Source organism: Trichosurus vulpecula, chromosome 8 (assembly GCF_011100635.1).
Source record: "Trichosurus vulpecula isolate mTriVul1 chromosome 8, mTriVul1.pri, whole genome shotgun sequence".
Taxonomy (NCBI): Eukaryota; Metazoa; Chordata; class Mammalia; order Diprotodontia; family Phalangeridae; genus Trichosurus; species Trichosurus vulpecula.
The window spans coordinates 13,299,227-13,316,691 of NC_050580.1; the positions used below are offsets into that span (position 1 = coordinate 13,299,227).

Consider the following 17,465-nt stretch of genomic DNA (forward strand, 5'->3'; position numbering starts at 1 on the left):
CCATACCCAGAATTCTGTGTTCTTTTCAATTTAATCAACATGTTTTCAAATTCAGGCAGATCTTCATGAGAATAATGCTTTTGACTTGTTGGTTGGAATTTTATTTCCATTTGGTTGAATTAACTTTCTAACCTTGTGGTTGGGAAGACTTGTCCTGTGGCAGTAAAGTGGGTGGCCTCCATTGGGTCTCCTCGGCCACGGGTACACAGGGCAGGGTGGCTCTTTGTGTCACCCTCACATCACAACCTGAATGTTTTGGGTTTTTGTTTGGATTTTAGCCACGATGAAGATGAAATTCGGCCAGTGCAACAGCAGGACCTGCATCGGGCGATTGAGAAGATGAAAAAATCAAAAGATGCCGCTTTTCAGAATGTTCTAACCCACGTTTGCTTAGATTAAGAGTAAAGGCCGTTTGTTTGGATGGTTCACTGTGCTCTGGTTTGGCCGTGTCCTCTTGTCACTGAGCGCAGGGAGGAGGGGAGGAGGGAGTGGGCTTGAGGCAGTGACAGGTAATGATCGGCCTGTGGCATTGGGCGTATTGATCGGAAGTAGTTGTATGAATGATGTGACCTCTTCCCAAGATCATGAGGAGTTGTGAGGGAAGGGGTGCTTTTCTTGGGCCCCTCTGGCTCCCAGGGGCAGCCTCTTGGGTCACCAGAAAAGGAGGGGACAGATTAAGTGCTTGTGCCTGTATATAGGTATGAGAGAGTGTGTGTGTGTGTGTGTGTGTGTGTGTGTGTGTGTGGTGTCACACATTTTATATTGACTTTCTTTGGAGGGATTTGAATACAGAACCTTTTTTTTTTAAAATTCAGCCACTGAATCAAATGGCACCAAATTCTGTAGAGAGGAATTAAGTTTCAAGTCCTGTCTTCAGGGCACACCATATCCATTGTTTTCCAGTTGAATTTCTCTATGGTTAGCTGTTGTTGGTTGAGCCGAGCATAGTCAACTGTTGGGTGAAAGAATTCGGCAACCTGAACAACCACGTGTGACCCTGTTATGCATTCTTAGGATGGCCAGATGTAACCAGCTGCTCTGTGATCCATGGACAAGATGGCAGATGTGGCCAGCTGGGCCCCTGTGGCTTTGGTGTGGTCATAGGGATGCTGCTTTGAATCCTGGCTTCGCTTAAACAAAGATGGATTAGCTAGGTTTTCCCACATGAGCTTGTTTGAAATCTTCAGTGCCGTTCATGTGTGATTCTTCGGACTTTTTTTTCATTCGTGCAACAGACATTTTTCTGTGGTGGGACAATGATTGTTTTAATGGTTTCAAGTTATGTTTTCCTTGATTATGGGCAAATACAATTTACCGAATAGAATTTACATGGCTTTGCATCAGTCTAAAGTAGGGAGAAATGTAAAAGTACAGGATGTTAAATATTGTGCTGAAAGATTTCCTTTTGTAACTTTATTTTTTTTTTTAAATTTTCTTAGAGCGTTGTTATAAATGGTGCGCTTGGGCAAGTGCGGACACACTTAGGAAGATTTCCAAATATCTCTGGAGTCTGCTTTGATCCTAAGTGGATTATTTGTACGGCAAATTCTCTGTTATCCAGAATTCTCTTACGCCCATTGCACTGACAATTACTGCAGTCATGGCCCAGGCCTGAAGCACCTTCCCAAATATCCCAGAGTACATTATGTCCACTGTTTTCTGCAAATCAATGCCCTACATTCATGGGTTGTCTGGTCTTTTTCAGTTAACTGGAATATTTGATTAATTAGAATACCTCATGCTGGATAAGAGAATTCACTGGGTATCAGGTTTCAAAGTGTGGAAGAAAATGATGGATCACGAAGCCAGTTGTGAAGAATTAGCTATAAACATGTGACAGATAATCTGTCACATGACACAAAACACCAAAAATAAGGAATTTCATCTCAAGTGGGTGAGCACTGTGCTACACTATGATCCTGTAAATGTGTAATAAAGGGGTCCCTGATCACTGAGATTTTCTCCACCACCGCGAGCTCTCTTGTATCCGTTCTTTGAAAACTGGCGATGGCAGTCACTTTGAGCCCAGGGGGTGCAGGGTTCAGACCTGTAGCCTGGAGGATACAGCCTCAGAACCGTCTCCTTGAATGCGGGATTGGAATAAGCCACTTGTCCCAAGTGAGAGCAGCCTCTGGGACTGAGCCAAGTGGTTGTCTTGATTCCCTTTGAAAAGATGGGTTGGGAGGGCCTGGCAGACAGCCACACACCTGGTTTGGGGGCACCTGGACCGTTGCACATGCGATCAGTACTCTGGCTCGTTCCCAGGACCCAGCCCACCTCTGGCAGCCCTAGAGAGACAGCTCAGAAGGCTCCTGCCCATTTTTGCAGTTACCTCTCAAGGTCAGTGACAGGCTTATTGGTTATCTGGAGCCTGAGAAGTCAGGTCCAGAGCCACCTAGAACCTTCTCACATAACTCTGAAACTTGAATACCCCAGCCCTGCATGGCCCCCAGAGCCCAAGAACTGACAGTAACACCAGGGAGTGCTGAGGGGGCACCTCAAGACTTGGTGGTCACTAACCAGTCTGTGCGCCCCCTAGAGCTGGCCCTGGAGGAAGATGCCAAGTTTGGAGTGTGCGTCAGTGAAGGGTATGGCAGGACCTTTCTAGCACAGCATTCTGAGGGCTGAGCACAGGGCCTGGCTTCTGTGGAAACTAGCTGATCCAGGGGCTGGCAGCTCTGAGGCCTGTCCTCTGTGGAGGCTAGCTGCTCCAAGGGCTGGCCACTTTGGGGGCTGAGCCCTCTGTGTGTGTGCATGCTGCTCCCGGGGCTGAGCTCTCTGTGGGAATACTGCTGTGGAGCCTAGCTGCTTGGGGGCTGAGCCCGCTGGGGACTGAGCCCTCTGTGGGCTGGCAGCTCCAGGGGCTAGCTGCTGGGGGTGCTGAGCTCTCTGGGGGCTGGCTGCTCAGGGGGCTGAGCCCTCTGTAGGCTGGCTGCTGTGGAGGCTACCTGCTCTGGGGGCTGAGCCCTCTGGGGGCTAGCTACTCCGGGGGCTGACCATGGGGCCTCACTTTCTCTGGTACACTAAACTGACAAGAATGAAGAGATGGTCATCTTGAAGTGGGGAAGATGTGGGTCCTAGTCCTGCCTGTGATAGACCACAGCCAAGTGACCATGGGCCAGTAACCTCAGTTACTGAAGGGTCCTCAGTATCCCAGGCCACTCCCTGAGGCTTTTAAGGACAGCTGAGTTGCCCGTCTGCTTCAGTAGTCGAAGCTTCCATTCCAGAAAACTCTACAGTTGACATTCCAGTCTAGACCCAAGCAGGATGTCCATGTGCTGCTTATCTTTTGGTCCATGCCTGGCAGACCCACTGCTGATGAGGCTTTGCACTCAGAACTAAAGAATTTTAGGGCTGGGGAGTCTAGACCAGGGGAAACTGTGGCCTTCTAGGTCCTTGGGTGCGGCCTTTTGGCTGAGTCCAAGTTTTACAGAACAAATCCTTCTCTTAAGGGGGTTTGTTCTGTGAAGTTTGGATTCAGCTGAAGGGCCGCACTTGAGGACCTAGAGGGCCACAGTGGCTTTGAAGTCGAACGCTCCTCGCCCCTGGTCTAGATTATTGGGTCCAGTCATTTTGCAAGTGAAGGAAACATTGTAGTGAAAAGAGTGGCCCATTTGGCATCAGCAGAGGCCTCCTGTTTCCTCAGCTGTAAAGGGAAGGGATTGGACTCGGTGAGGCGTAAGGTTTCCTGTAGCCCTCCAGCACACACAGCTAAGGCCCATTGTAGGGCTGTGGTGTCGCGGAGAGTTAATTACACAAAGGGGTGGCCCAATTTGCAGGCTGGCTGAGAAATGGGACCCATCCAGACCTTGTCCAGTGGCCTGGGGGTCAGGGCAGAGAGCCTGAGGTCAACAATTGGGCAGATTTTTAACTTTTAACCCCCACCTTGGTCAGTGGTGGTGCTTCTGGCATGTCCGTCTGTTCTGGGCTTGGCTATCGAAGCAGGGGAGCCCAGTGGGCCAGGCGCTGTGTGGATGTGAGGTACATGGGGTGCCAGGAGGGCCCTGGCCCTGACCTTGGGGCTCCAGGAGGGGCATTGCGGGCAGGGCCTAGGAGAGCTGGGGAGAAGTTAGTATATGTGGTGGACAGAAACGTCCAGAGGAGGCATCAGATGGAGGTGTGTGTATCTCAGAGAGGGGCCTGAGGTCAAGCTTGGCAGACCTGGGGCAGCACAGGGGACTAGACTGCAGAGCTGATGGACCCGCATTGAGGGCAGGGATGGCTATCTGTGACTGACCCCAGGCTATTCACTGCATGCTCAGTATATCTCAGCACAGTGTGCTGGGCAGGCATTTATAAGCCCCTGAGAGGTGATGGGCACCGTGCTATCTCCCCAGGACCTTTGCCCAGTGGCCCAGAGGAGCCTCAGTCTGTGTTGCCGCCATGCAGGGGTATGTCAAGGAGGGGGCACTTGGAGCAGACCCAGGGCCAGCCCACACTGGGAGCAGCTAGGGACAGCTAGGTCATGGACAAGTGGGTGAGCCGGCCCGTCCCCAACTTCTGCCTCGTGCCGACGGCTCCTGGCTGCTGGTTTGCTCCTTTGGGTCAAAGTTTAATGCTTTAGGACCGGGGCCTCCCACTTCTCACTTTGAAATTAAACTGCTTCCTTCATAGAGGTAATGCTTTGGATTTGGCCAAGGACCCAGCTCTGGGTTCAGCTGTTCTTCCTCCCTTAATAGCCAGGGCCAGCGACCTCTGGAGAGCCAGGTGGGGTGTCTGAGCAGCCTCTGGGGCGACTCCGGTTCCCATTTCTGTGGGCCCATGATGCCCCCTCCTCATCGGCTCTCAGAGCACACTCCTGCTAGGGCTGCAGCCAATGGAGTATTTTACTCACTCACAATGATCAAGTTTGTTGGGAGGAAGAGTCTTCACTTCCACCTTCCTGGACAACCAGACTCTTCCCTGAAATGTTTATGAATGCCAGTAGGACAAACAGAAGCCTCCTCAGTCAAGTGTTTGAATAGCATCCCTGAGGGCACAGTACTGTGGGAGTGGCCCATGCCCCTGCCAAAGCCTCAGAGTGGGGGTCTTCTCAGTATGCCAGATCTGGGTATCAGTGCTGCTGGGACAGGGTGAGGCCGCAGCCTCAGCTCCACTCAAAGAAGGGTTTTGTGCCGGACGATCTCCGGAGGCCTCTCCACGGCAGTGGCTCAGTAAATGCCTGAAATATTGCAAATCTCAGTCAAAAGAGACTGACTAACAGGTGGTCACTTGAAGAGCCACGGTGGGAAGGGAATGGGGAAGAGGATGAGCAAATATTAAACACCAGGCACTGTGCTACCTTTGATCCTTGCAACCCTGGGAGGTAGGTGCTATTATTATCATCCCCATTTTACAGTTGAGAAGACTGAGGCAGGCAAAAGTAAAGTGACTTGCCCAGGGTCACACAGCTAGTGAGTGTGTCAGGCTGGATTTGAATTCAGATCTCCCTGCTTCCAAGGCTAGCCCTCTATCTGGTGTGCCACCAGTTGCCTCGTGGGGAAATCCATTTCACTTTGAACAGCTCTAGTTCTTAGAACATTTTTCCTTACCTTGAGCCTAGGTGTGTCCTCTGAAACTTCCACCCTCTGTGGCTCCTGGCTGTGCCTTCTCAGAGCCCAGCTGACCACCCACTGCCCCAGTCCTCCTGCATCTGCACCGAACGAGCCAGTTCTTGAAGCCGATCTACACACAGCAGGATGTCCAGGGCTGCCTTCTTCCTGGCTGCCTTTCCTCTGCTCTCAGGCGTACCCTCCCCTCTGGTAGGCACTTACAGTGGAAGGGAATATTCTGCGTATTGTCTGACCTGCATGGAGGGCGGCGGTGTCCGACATTTCCGCTCATCATTAGTTGTCTTGTAGCAGCCATCCTTCTCTCTGGACTCAGTGACCTTGCCATCCACTCGCTCCTAGAAGTTTTCCAGCCCAGTCGCTCCCTAGCCATGATGCCTCCATCTTGTTGGTAGGAAGATGTTGGTTTAAACCCAAATGTAGGATTACATTTATCCTATCTATGCTTTGGTCCAAGTTCTTGATAAAAGTGCTACGGCAGGTTAAGGGCAGATCCCTAGGGCACTCGACTCTAGACTGCTCATGAACAGTGCCATCAAGCTCTTGAAGATGTCCTACCTTGTAATCAGGTCCCCCTCTACCCGTTTGTTCTACTTTCTCTACGTCCCCATGCTTGTCAGATACTTGGCTGTTATCTGCAGCGTTCCCCTCCTCTACCTGTTTGCCAACTTCCACAGAAAGAAAGGAGGTGAATTGGGCCTGGCCTGTTCTTAATGCAGCCGCCATCCCGGCTCTCTGATCACAGCTCCCGTTCTTGGCCCTTGAGCCCTCGAGGCTGTCCTAGGTTATTAACCTACCACCTGGGAAAGTGTTTTGAAAAACGTTTTGTGAACCATCCTTCCATACAACTGGGTTCTTTTGTTCCCCATGTATTTTATCTTACGCCTTCCAAAGGGCTCCACAGGCTCCACCAGAGACGGCCAGAGGGGTCCAGCGGATGTGCCGAGCAGACCTTCTTTCTGAACCTCAGGGATCCGTAGCATCTTTCCAAGTGTTCCATCAGCACGTGCCACAACTCCCCAGTCAAGTCAAATTCTCAATTAGCATTTATTAAGAACCTGCTGGATGCTATGCCCCATGCTGCACCGGGAGTGCCAAGAAAAGATGTGTTTCCAAGATTTTGTTCATGATCTTAAAGAAAAAACATTCTTTACCCTGCTGTTAACCTGGTGCCAGGCCTCAGTTATCTTAAGCAGCTACTGTACACCAGGCACCGTACTAAGTAGGCCCTGGAGACACAAAGAAAGGCAAAAGACAGTCTTGGCTCTTGAGGTCTAATGGGGGAGAGAACCCACCAACAACCATGTACAAATAAGGCATACACGACATAAACTGGAGATAACACCTGAGCGCAGGCTTCTTGTAGAAGGGGGGATTGTAGCCAGGCCTTGAAAGGTACCATGAAGCACCCAGCCAAAGGTTGGCAGGGGAAAGGGGACTCTTGCTCTGTGCAGGCCCTTCCAACTCTTGAGGTTCACTGATCAAATCCCTTTCCTTTGGCCTCAGGGTCAAATTCTTGTGCCAAAGTTTCCAGCTAATCGGCATATGCAACTTATCAACATCAGGTTCTTCCAAGGCCCGTCCAAAGTCACGCTTGAGATTAAATTCCTTGCAACTGTGTCTTCTTTATCCAATTAGTGCATACTGCTTACCTGTTACATTTGCCATTCGGTGTGCTTTCCATGGGGAAACACACAAGCCAGGTCAAGAAAGGGTCTCTTTAAATGGAAGCAAATCAACTGCCACCATCTTGGTGGGGATGGACTAGCCAGCCCCTGGGGTCCCTTCCCCCTCTCAGGCCTGTGGTTCATTGATCCCAGGCAAATCACCTGGATTCCCCAAAGGGTTGACCCGCCTTCCCTGAAGCTGCTCAGTGTTTTCTCCCACAATTAAAGCTAGAGTCTGCTGACAGTGACTCACGTGGCTTTGATGTATGAACGTGCCTCCCCATATACGTGTTCTGCCATATCTGGCCCAAGGAGGTCAGGAAATCTTGGCCGTCCCTGGGAACTATCCAAAGTGGGTTCCTCTCCCTTCAGCCGAGGCTTCAGCTTTGTGGCCATGGGTCTAAAGTGTGGAATTAGTACTGATGCCAACTAGAAATACTCAGAGTTCCTGATAGCAGGCCATTTCTTTGTAAGCTCACTGTGCCCCAGGCCCGGCTCCCACGCCCTCCCCTCTCAGCAGCCTCCCCAGTTCTCTTGAGGCCACAACCCTCCATGTAGTGACTGAGATTCATGACCAGGAGTCCTCCCCGAACTTCGCTCCCTCCTCCCTATCCAGTCAGGCACTGGGTCTTACAGACTCTAACTGCCTGTCTCTCAACTGTCTTTCATGCTTCTCGCACCACCTTCATTCTGATGCTCTTCACCCCTCCTCAAGTCTCTCTTCTCACCCGTCCATCTTTGCCATCCCTGCCAAAGCAATATTCCTAGAGCTCAGGCCTGACCACGGCACACCCCAGTTCAAGAAGATCTAATAGCTCCCAATTGCCTCTAGTTGGGAGGAACTGAACCTTTTTTGTGTCCTGGATCCTTCTGGCAGCCTGGACCCTGTCTCAAAATTAAATGTGTGTGTGTGTGTGTGTACACATATATGTATATATGGAGGATTACACGGGCAACCAGTTATAGTGAAAAACATATAGTGCAAAATAATTATTTTTGTAGTATTCCCAGACCCCAGATTAAGAACCCCTGTTCTTGGTTAAAATATAGATCCTTTTCTTTGGCCCTAAAAGCCTTTTCTGGTTTGGCTCCAGCCTCTCATTCAAGGCTTGTTGCCCAAGATTCTCCTTCACCCACTGTGTTGTAGACTTATTGGTAAGGAGATCAATATGTGCATCTCCCCTCCAGGCCTTTGCCTAGGCTGTCCCCTGGCCTGGAACATATGCCCTCTTTACAGCCCTCCCCCTCTTCTGTCACCCCCTTGGAATCCTTAGCGTCTTTGAAATGTCTGCCTCATAACCATCAGGTACATGAGGCCCATACACATCCCAGCAGCTTGTTTCCTCGCTATGTTGAAAAGTGCTTTGTGGATGGATTTTGTGGGGATGTTGCTTCTCCCTCAATAGAACTGTAGGCCTGTTTTTCAGATCAGAGGATCTTGGTTTGCATCCTGGCCTAGTTATTGCCTGGGTGACCTCAGGCAGATTCCTTCCCTCTGGGCCTTAGGGCCTGTACCTGGAAGGTGAGCTGGGTCTCCATGACCTCCCGGGATCCTTTCTGTCCTAAATCAGTGAGCCCAATCATTGCCTGGCGGCCCCTTCCTGCTGTACCAACCGGTTCTCTCTGCCACCCATCCACACTGCTGCAGCCTTTCTGGCTCCTGGGGGTGGAGCTCGGAGGGTAGAAGGGAGAATTCACTGGGTTTTCAGCTGAGCTAACTGGTCTGCCACAAGCCTTTTGATCAAGTTTTTCTCTCTTAGTCCCAAATGGTGTGAACCCCAACTAGGGAAAGTCCATTGAGCGGGGAAGTCAGGCAGCTTCCCAGCCCCCTCTTCTGACCAGGAGCAGGTCAGCGAGTGTACCCTGCACACACACAAAGTGGGCTTTCTGGTCTTGTCTCTGAGTTTATCCGGGTCCCTGATGGTCAGCCCAAGTCACAAGATATTCAGGCTGTTACAAGAATTTACGGCTTCCCTCCGAAGCAGGGTCCTTGTGGCACAAAACAACTTGCCAAGGTCATACTTTCTTTCTAGAGTGTCTCAGCAGTATTTCTGCATATGAAGTGAATTATTAATCTAATATAGGCTATTAAAGTGATTAAGCTGAGCTCAGCAGAATTTTACCTTTGTGTTATCTCTGAGACTAGTTGGCTAAATTAATGGAGTGGAAAGCTAAATTTGGGGGTGGGGGGTTAATCTACTGAAAAGAGCCTTAAGGGGTTTAACAGAGCTGTTTGTATGCAAATGGTACTAGACTGTTAATTACATTGAGGGGTCTTCCATCCCAGCCACAAGGCCACACCTCTACTCAGTCCCCACCACCTTGGGAACCTGGGAGTTTTTAGGTAACCAAGGTTTTTTATTAATCCCGCCTTCTGGCCCTTCCCATGAGTCAAGTTAAACCCCATTATGACAAATGTGACAATAAATGCTTCCCCTGCCCCATATAATCTGCACATATGCTGAATTACATGGGAGAGTGAGGGTGGGGGAAGAGGCGTAACAGAAATGTAGGACTGGAAAAAAGTCGGCAGGGAAAACCACGGGATGCCCTCCCCTCGTGCTGAGCTGGTATCCTGGCTGTCATCAGTCTGGAGGCTGAGCTAGCCATGCCTCCTCCGGAAGCCCAGACAAGTCAAGTGACTGACTTAGTCACATAGCTCATAAATGTCTGTGGCAAGATTTGAACCAGGGACTTGCGGATGCCCTGTCCAGTTCCCTATCCTGACTGCCACACTGCTTCTCACTGGAGGTGTCAGGACTACTGGAGGAAGGCCCTTGGCACATTGAGTGGACCCCCAGCCAAGATTTATGGGAAAGTGCAGGATGGCATTGGCCTGCCTTGTTGGAAGGAGTTGAAATCAGTGTTTGAGAATGGGAAGTGTTTGAGAATTGAGAATTCCCAAAAGAAATTGAAAAAGGAACCGATCCTGGAGGGATGAAAGCAAAGCCTGTCCACCTGTGCACCCACTGGGCAGGTTGGGATGCACAGCCCAGCTCTTCTCTTCACAGACGGTGTGGGACATGCGCCCCACTCTGGGTCTCAGTTTCCCCATCTGTGCAATGAGGGGGTTGGGCTAGATGGTTGCTGACGTGCCTCCCACCTCTCAATGGGTGCTTCTGTGGCGTTCGATGAGCTGCCACCCGCTCCTGGGTGTCCACCCCAGGCCCCCTGTGCTGCCACTGGTGACTACACAAACATGCGGACAATGCCAACATTCTCCCCATCCCAGTCCTGGCCTTTTGCTTTGTGCTTGGATACCTGGTGCTTTGCAGAACAGAAGGTGAGTCCAGCAAGGTCAAGTGTGGGGGGAAAGTGAGCTTCTAGCTGCCTGGGCCAAGGGTGAGGGGATGAGAGAGGGCTGCACGTAGCCCTTTAGGAAGGAGGGAGGGAGGGCACCACAGGCAGTGGAGGAATGAATGCCAGATGTCTGTTTGGGTGGCAGGATGGCAGAAACCAAGGTCCTCCTTCTTAGGGACCAAGGAATTAGCCAAGGCGAGAGGTTCTAATCTTGCCTCTGACCAGTAGCTCTTTGAATGAAGTGAAAGGGCACATGTGTGAGAGGTATTGGGGAGATAGAAAACAACAGGGTGTGGCAGCCGATTTACACTTGGTGATTTAAGGCTCATGTGGAGGTTGGGAACAGAGAAGAATGGTGGTACCTTCTTCAGTGATGGGGGAGAGAACTAGAAATCAAGGTGATGTTTTTTGTCGATAGAACAAAAAACATGTTAAACAACTTCCCTCATCTTCATTATGCAGTGGTGCCCTAGCACTAAAGGAAGTCTAGGACTTGTGCCATCTTGGTGGCTCTCCACCAAGGCAGCAGCAGGAGCCTAATGTCACAAGGGCCTTCCTTCTCCCTGAGGAGCTCAGCATTCCACAGAGAAGCACAAATTTTAAAAAGAAGACAGACTGTATCCTTTTCTGCTCTGTTCTGGACTAACCACAGATAATCAGTAAGGTTCCATTATAAGATGTTTATTAAAACATGAAAAAGCAATCATTTGCACGTAGAAATATTCATTTTTGCATTGAGTGTTGCAAGAGCAGCTTAATGCCTATTTCAGAACATCTTCTAAGCCATGAGACACTTTAGCTAAGGCACTCAACCCGTTCTCATGTTTTTAATAAATATGCTACAAAAAAAAAAAAAGCAAGCAAGCAGCTTCCTCTAGAGAGACAGATCACACAGTGTTGAAGAAAGACCGGGCCAGCCAGGCTTTGCTATGTTTGCATGAGGCACATTATGGTGAGAACTTTCATAGGCAGAAGGCTAAAATTTTGAAAGGAAACCGAAAATGAGAGAAGTCCCAATATTCCTTTCTTGCCCCCATCTCTGCTAATGAGACGGAGTCCATATAAAGAAGGGGTGCTTTCTTTAGTAGTGGCAAGGGAATGAATTATTGCTCTCTAAACTAGAAGGATGCTTTGGTTTCCATGAAAGATGGACTTCTGGAATGGACATCATGAGATGAGCTGGACATGTAGGGTCCATGCAAATGGATCCCTCTGAAGAAAGTGGCTCTCCTGCCCCTCCAGAGGCCTGCTGCCCCTGTGACTTTGGACTCCTGCCCCTGTGACTTTGAACTCCTGCCTCTGTGAACTTGAATCTCCTTCCCTCCAGGGTCCTGCTTGGGGCTGTCCCCACCATTGGCCCAAGGGCCAGGGAGGAGGACAGGGAAGTTCTCCTACTGATGAAGGCTGTATTCTGGGTAGCAGGGGTTCACTTAGGTCAGGCCTCTTTTGTCACAGAGTTGTAACCTTGTATGATGTGTGGAAACTGTAGGACTGGGAGTCCAGAAGATTTTCTAGCCAGAGCTTTCCCACTAATCAGCTGTGTGACCTTGGACAAGTCCCTCCACTCCTCCATTCTTCAGTCACACACTGAAGGGTGAAGCTCAGTGGCCTTGGGTTCCTTTCCAGCTATAATATTCTAGGATCTGATGGACTTGAGTCCAGGAGCCTGATGGGATGGAAGAGACTTAGTCCAGCTCTCCATTTACAGAGAAAGAAACTTCAGCCCAGGAAGGTGAGTGCTTAGCCCAAGGCCCCCCAGAACTGGCAGTGTCCACAGACTTTAGATGGCCCGAAGCCAGCATCTCCATGGGCCTTCCTTCTGGACACAGAGACTTTTCCCAAAAGGCTGCAGGACCAGGACAAATCATTGGGCCAAGTTTTCACTTGGCTGTTGAAACCTTTCTCTTCTGAGGTGCGGCAGGGCAAAGCCTGGGGCATAGAAGCAGAGGACCTGGGTTCAAATCCCAGCTCTGTCACTAGGATCTCTGTGCTGTGACCTATAAGCAAGTCCCTTTCTCTTGAGCCTGTTTCCCTGTAAAAATAATGGGGCAGAGAAGGACCACGATAGACTTGCCACACCTGCAGCTTACATGTGGCTCACCTGTCCAGAATGAAATATGGTTGGGAAATATTTAACAAAATAAATAAAAAGACAACACAATCTAGACAATGTTAATTTGTGGTTTTCTAAGCCAACATGGGGCCACAGGGATTGATTTCTATTTGAGTTTGATCCCCTGCACAGCATGGCCCAGGAAGCCGCCCTCCAAGAAGTCTAGACACTTCTGCTCTGACCTTGGGGGCTCCCTTCTATAGGCCTTAATTTCCTCATCTGTAAATGAGGGGTTGGGGTCAGGTGAGCTTTAGGCAGCTGAAAGACTTCAGGCCAAGGTCATGGCCCTTTGCAGGGTCTGTTAACCTCTAAGGGCCCTTATGAGCCTGAGTCCTAGAAATGTCTGAGACCAAGATGCATGTTTGGGTTGGGGCTGGGGGTTGGGGCTTTCTTTACACACACACACACATACACACACACACAATGCCCTTTGGTCTCGATGCCAGCTGGGCCAGGGCTCTTCCCGGGGTCTGTGTCTCTGGGATGCTCAGGCAGCATGCTGCTCCTCTGGGCTGATTCTTGGCTGTGGATCCTGATCAGCCCCCAGGACAGTGTCTGAGCATCCTGGGGAGAGGGGCTCAGCCTTCTCTGGCTCTGGTCTTCAATGCCACAAAAGAGGAGGGACACAGACAACAGTCATCTGAGCTGGATGAGCATGGCCTTCCTGCCTGCCTGGGCTGCCCTCGCGGCACCGTTCTTCTGGGTTTCAGGCCCACTGTGGACCTAGTGAGGAAGTGTTCCCCTAAAATCAGGAAGTTACATGATTCCTAAGCCTCTAATCACCAAAGCAGAAAGATGAAGAGCAGAGCACTGGGTGCAGAGAGGAGGGAGCCCCCAGGGGCTCTAATTCTCCTTCTCCAGGGACCTATAATAGTCTGTGAGCACTTTCCAGGCTTTGGGGGCCATGAAGCCATCAGGGGGATTTTCTCCTTCCCGGGCAAGCTTCCTCATCCGTGTTCCCGAGATGAAATCAAACTCATTGTGCCTGAAACAGAATCGAGAGAGAGAAGCTGGCTGGGCACCCCCCCCAGGAAGGAGGCACAGCTGAACTCGGCAGCCCCTGCCCTCAGGGGGTTTGTAGCCAGCCAGGGAAATGCTTTGTGAGGGCTGAGGAGAAGGCCTGGTATGGAAAAGGGGCCAGAGTGGAGAATTCCATACAGAACAAGTATGGAATTCAGGGTGAGAACGGTTGTTCCATCAACCGAGGAAAGAGAATACAACACGCTTAGGAGTGGGCAGTGAGGAAGGCTGACTGGCTAGCCTAGCACAAAGGGGGACTGGAAGATCAGAGCAAGGGGACCCCACATTTACTGGGAAGTGATGTGTCCAAGGTCATCCAGACAGTGAGTGACATACTAGGGTTTGAAACTAGGCCCTCTGACTCCAAGTCCTGGCCTCTCTCCTCTGTGCCCTGATGGGAAAGCCATGAAATAAAGGCAGAGGGCTGCCTGATTCTGGAGGGCCCTCAGAGCCCAGCAAAGGAGTCAGAACTTTGCTTGGGAAGTAATAGGTACCCACTGAGGATTTCTGAGCAGGACTTCTGGATGTGCGAACAGAAACAACGGGCTTTGGAGGACGGAGATTTAGACTGAGAAGGTCTTGGTTCCTCTGGAGATCCTAAAGTGGGGAGGGGTATTGAGGGGAAGCAGGGGTCTGCAGGGAAGAAGGAGGAGAATGCTAAGGCACTAACACATTTCTCTAGTGCTTATCTCCATGATCTCATCTGGGCCTCATGGCTCCCTATGAAATGGGTGCTGGCCAGTCAACAAATACCTAGCACCTTCCTAGGCACCTAGCAGACAAGGGAAGGCAGAAGACCATTTGAGGGATGAGGTCTAGGGCCCCACAGCTGCTGGAGGAGGGACTAGCAACCAGGTCTCCCTGGCTCCAGAACACCACCTCCCAGGCCAGCCTGCCCCTCGAAGAGACGTCTCCTGTCTGTCTGGTGGAGGACTCGGGCCTCCGCAGCAGGTCAGCACTGAGGCCCCTCCCTCCCTTGGCCACTAGTTCAGGAGCTGGGGGGCTCACCTTGCCGGGTCATAGAAGGTCATGGCTTTCTGGGCCTTGTTGTAGGCAGCCACACGGAAAGGGATGATTTCCACAGAGGTGAGGCCAGGAGCCATGCTCAGGACCTTTCCCCCATGAGTGGGCTCATACAGGTCTTTCTTGGATTCAGGATGGGGCATTCCTGCAGGGTCCCTGCCTACGATGTAGAAATTGGCCCCAGCTATCATTCGCGACCGGCAGTGCCACTGGACCTAGAGAGACAGTCCAGATAAGAAAGGGTGGTTATTTATCCCCCATGGACAGCAAAGCCTCCTCCTTGTGGGAGGCCTGGAAGGGATCAGGGCTAATGCCAGACAGACCTGAAAGAGGCAGACTTGGGAGCAGACTGGGGCAGGGCCAGGAACCTTAGGGGAGTCAGTCACCTTCAGGTCATCATAGCATTGAAAACTGGAAGGGCCTTTGGCACCATCTAACTCTACTGTCTCATGTTACTGACCAGGAAACTGAGGCCCAGAGCCTTATGTAAGAACTGCATTAGTTGGTTTCCTGTCTTTTATTATGGGCACTACAAATATCAGTGAGGCGGGGTCTGGGCCGGCTAAAGGGGAGCCTTCCACAACAAAAAAGTGAAGTGTCCCTGAGTTACAGGGTTTTAGGGGAGTTGAGAAAGCAGAAGCCATCCAGTCCAGTATGCGCATTTTACAGATGAAGGAACTGGAGGCTGAGAGGCCGGTCAGGGTAAGAACCTAAGTTTTCTGATCTTAACCCAGGCTTCCCTTTGCCTTCTCAGGCCCATTCCCCATCAAAAATTCTGTGTTTCTGCCTCAGGGTAGTCAGAGTGGGCTGAAGTGACCTCACCTCTGTGGGGCCAGCATAGAGCATTGGTGAAGGGAAGATGGCCACGATGGTGGACTTGGGGTCCAGGACCCCTTCCTCGAGCACGGCCGCGTGTTGCTTCATGCGCCACTGCAAGGGAACATCGTCGTCCTTGGTCCAGCCGCCCAGGGGATGCAGCAAGAGGACGGGGTGCTTGTAGCCTCTCTCCAGGAGGCGGCGGCGCGTATCCTGCATCAGCAGCGCGTGGCCATTGTGGACAGGATTGCGCAGCTGGAACGCAAATACCGCATCTGCAAAAGGACCGTGCGCAAACCAAAGTCAGAGCAGCCGGAAAGATCACTCACTGCGTGCCGATCTCGAGGTCGGGGATGCTTGTTTCCTGCTGGCCAATGAGGACGGCTGAAGTCCTGGAGCCCTGAGGACCCAGACACCCCTGCCAGCTTTAGATAGCTGGATATAGAAGCGGGGCAGAAGGCCGGAGGACAGAGCCAGTCGCGAGACCAAAACCAACCCTGGGCTTACAAAGCCACGCTCAGGCAGAAGCAGCAGCACACCCGAGCCCCACCGCCCGCTGAGCCGCGCCGCCCAGTGAGCCGCACCGCCTGGACCAAGGGCCATACACTCCTCCAAAGAGCAGAGGGAAGCCGGGAGCCCAGACAGGGGCCCCTCAGGAAACCCCCAAACCCACAGCCCTGAGGGCTGCCCTCCTGGGGACCGAGGAGGGGTGAGGTAGCAGTAACCGGGGTGGTGGCCGTAGGCTGGCCGCAGCAGAGGGACACTACAGACCTGCGTTCATTTCTTTAAATCGCTGCTTGAGCTCCAGTGGCGTGAGGCGGTACTGGTCCAGACCGTCATTCCACCGGACCCTCTCCAGGGCCTGGAGGTCTCCACCAACCAGCCAGTCTCCACTCCCCATCACCATCTTCAAAGGAAATCAGGCATTTCAATGGAGTACAAGCCAGACCACGAACATTTGTTAAGCACCTACTGCGAACACCAGGAAACGTCCGAGCCTGCCCTCAGGGAGCTGAGTCTAACGCGGAGACAACGCGCGGCTCCCCAGAAACATGCAAGATGTATGCAGGAGAGCAAAACGCAGAAGGCAGGCACCGGCCTCCGGGGTTTCCGGCCAGGCTTCCTGCAGAAGAGGAGCCCAGGGAATCCAGGGAGCGGGGATGAGGAGGGTGAGGGAACCAGGCCCTGTAGGCACTGGCGCTGCTAACAAGAGCTGGGAACAGAATTCTCTTTCTGTCTGGAGGCATTCTTACCGCTTCATAGATGACGAAGCTGAGGCCCCTTGTCCTTGGCTCCGTACCTGGGAAGTGTGTGTGTTGGGGAGTGGGGAGTGGGGTAGAGCTGGGCTTGAGCCCAGGACCTCTAGCATGTGCTGTGCCCACCACGTGCCATTCAATGGAAATCGTGTCAGAGATGTGCAGAGCGGCTGGGATGAGAGGTCTGAGATGGGATGTGCCAGCGGGCTTCCTGGACAGCAAACATTTGGGCTGGGCAGGAATTCCGTCCTGGGATCATGGGTGGATTTCTGTTTGTTTTAACCTAATGTTTACACACCCTCAAAGGGCCACGGAGTCCAACCTTCTCCTTTGGCAGAGGAGGAAACTGAGGCCAGGATATGGGGTCCCCAGGAGAGGGGCTGGGCCCTCGGCCTCCCCATCCACTGCACACACCTGGTGAGATCTCGTGGACACCTCCCCTTGGACCCTCTCCCCCCAGCTATCCCAGGAGCCTGACCTGGATCAGCCCCCTTCCTCTCTCTGTTAAAATTCTCTGAACTGTTTGTTTGAGGTGACTTTCTTGTCCACTTTTTGTCACTAAGCTGCTATGGTATGTTCAGGAAAACTCCCTGAATACATTTTCTCCTAAATGAGGTGGGGGTGGGAGCCCAGATCACATCCAGGCAGCCTGGACCTCCATTATGTCCAAACAAAACAGAGGACTGCCAGAGAAGCCCCCACTTTCCCTGACATCTGCTTT

General features: G+C 51.7%; 2 protein-coding genes across 5 annotated transcripts in view; one reads left to right on the forward strand and one right to left on the reverse strand.

The window, feature by feature from the left end:
• ATAD1 (ATPase family AAA domain containing 1) overlaps nucleotides 1-1,969 on the forward strand; it is a 44,941-nt gene extending 42,972 nt beyond the window's left edge. For all 3 annotated transcript variants that reach the window (XM_036735742.1, XM_036735743.1, XM_036735741.1), the window contains exon 10: nucleotides 279-1,969. In XM_036735742.1, coding sequence (XP_036591637.1) covers nucleotides 279-399 — 121 coding nt within the window. In that variant the 3' untranslated portion in view covers nucleotides 400-1,969. The remainder of the gene's footprint in view (nucleotides 1-278) is intronic.
• A 9,212-nt stretch (nucleotides 1,970-11,181) lies between these two features.
• The window catches only part of PAPSS2 (3'-phosphoadenosine 5'-phosphosulfate synthase 2), a 79,160-nt gene continuing 72,876 nt past the window's right edge, over nucleotides 11,182-17,465 (reverse strand). For both annotated transcript variants that reach the window (XM_036736194.1, XM_036736193.1), the window contains 4 exons: nucleotides 16,260-16,395; nucleotides 15,495-15,763; nucleotides 14,658-14,887; nucleotides 11,182-13,614 (listed from right to left, as the gene is read on the reverse strand). In XM_036736194.1, the coding sequence (XP_036592089.1) occupies nucleotides 13,473-13,614; nucleotides 14,658-14,887; nucleotides 15,495-15,763; nucleotides 16,260-16,395 (777 nt within the window). In that variant the 3' untranslated portion in view covers nucleotides 11,182-13,472. The remainder of the gene's footprint in view (nucleotides 13,615-14,657; nucleotides 14,888-15,494; nucleotides 15,764-16,259; nucleotides 16,396-17,465) is intronic.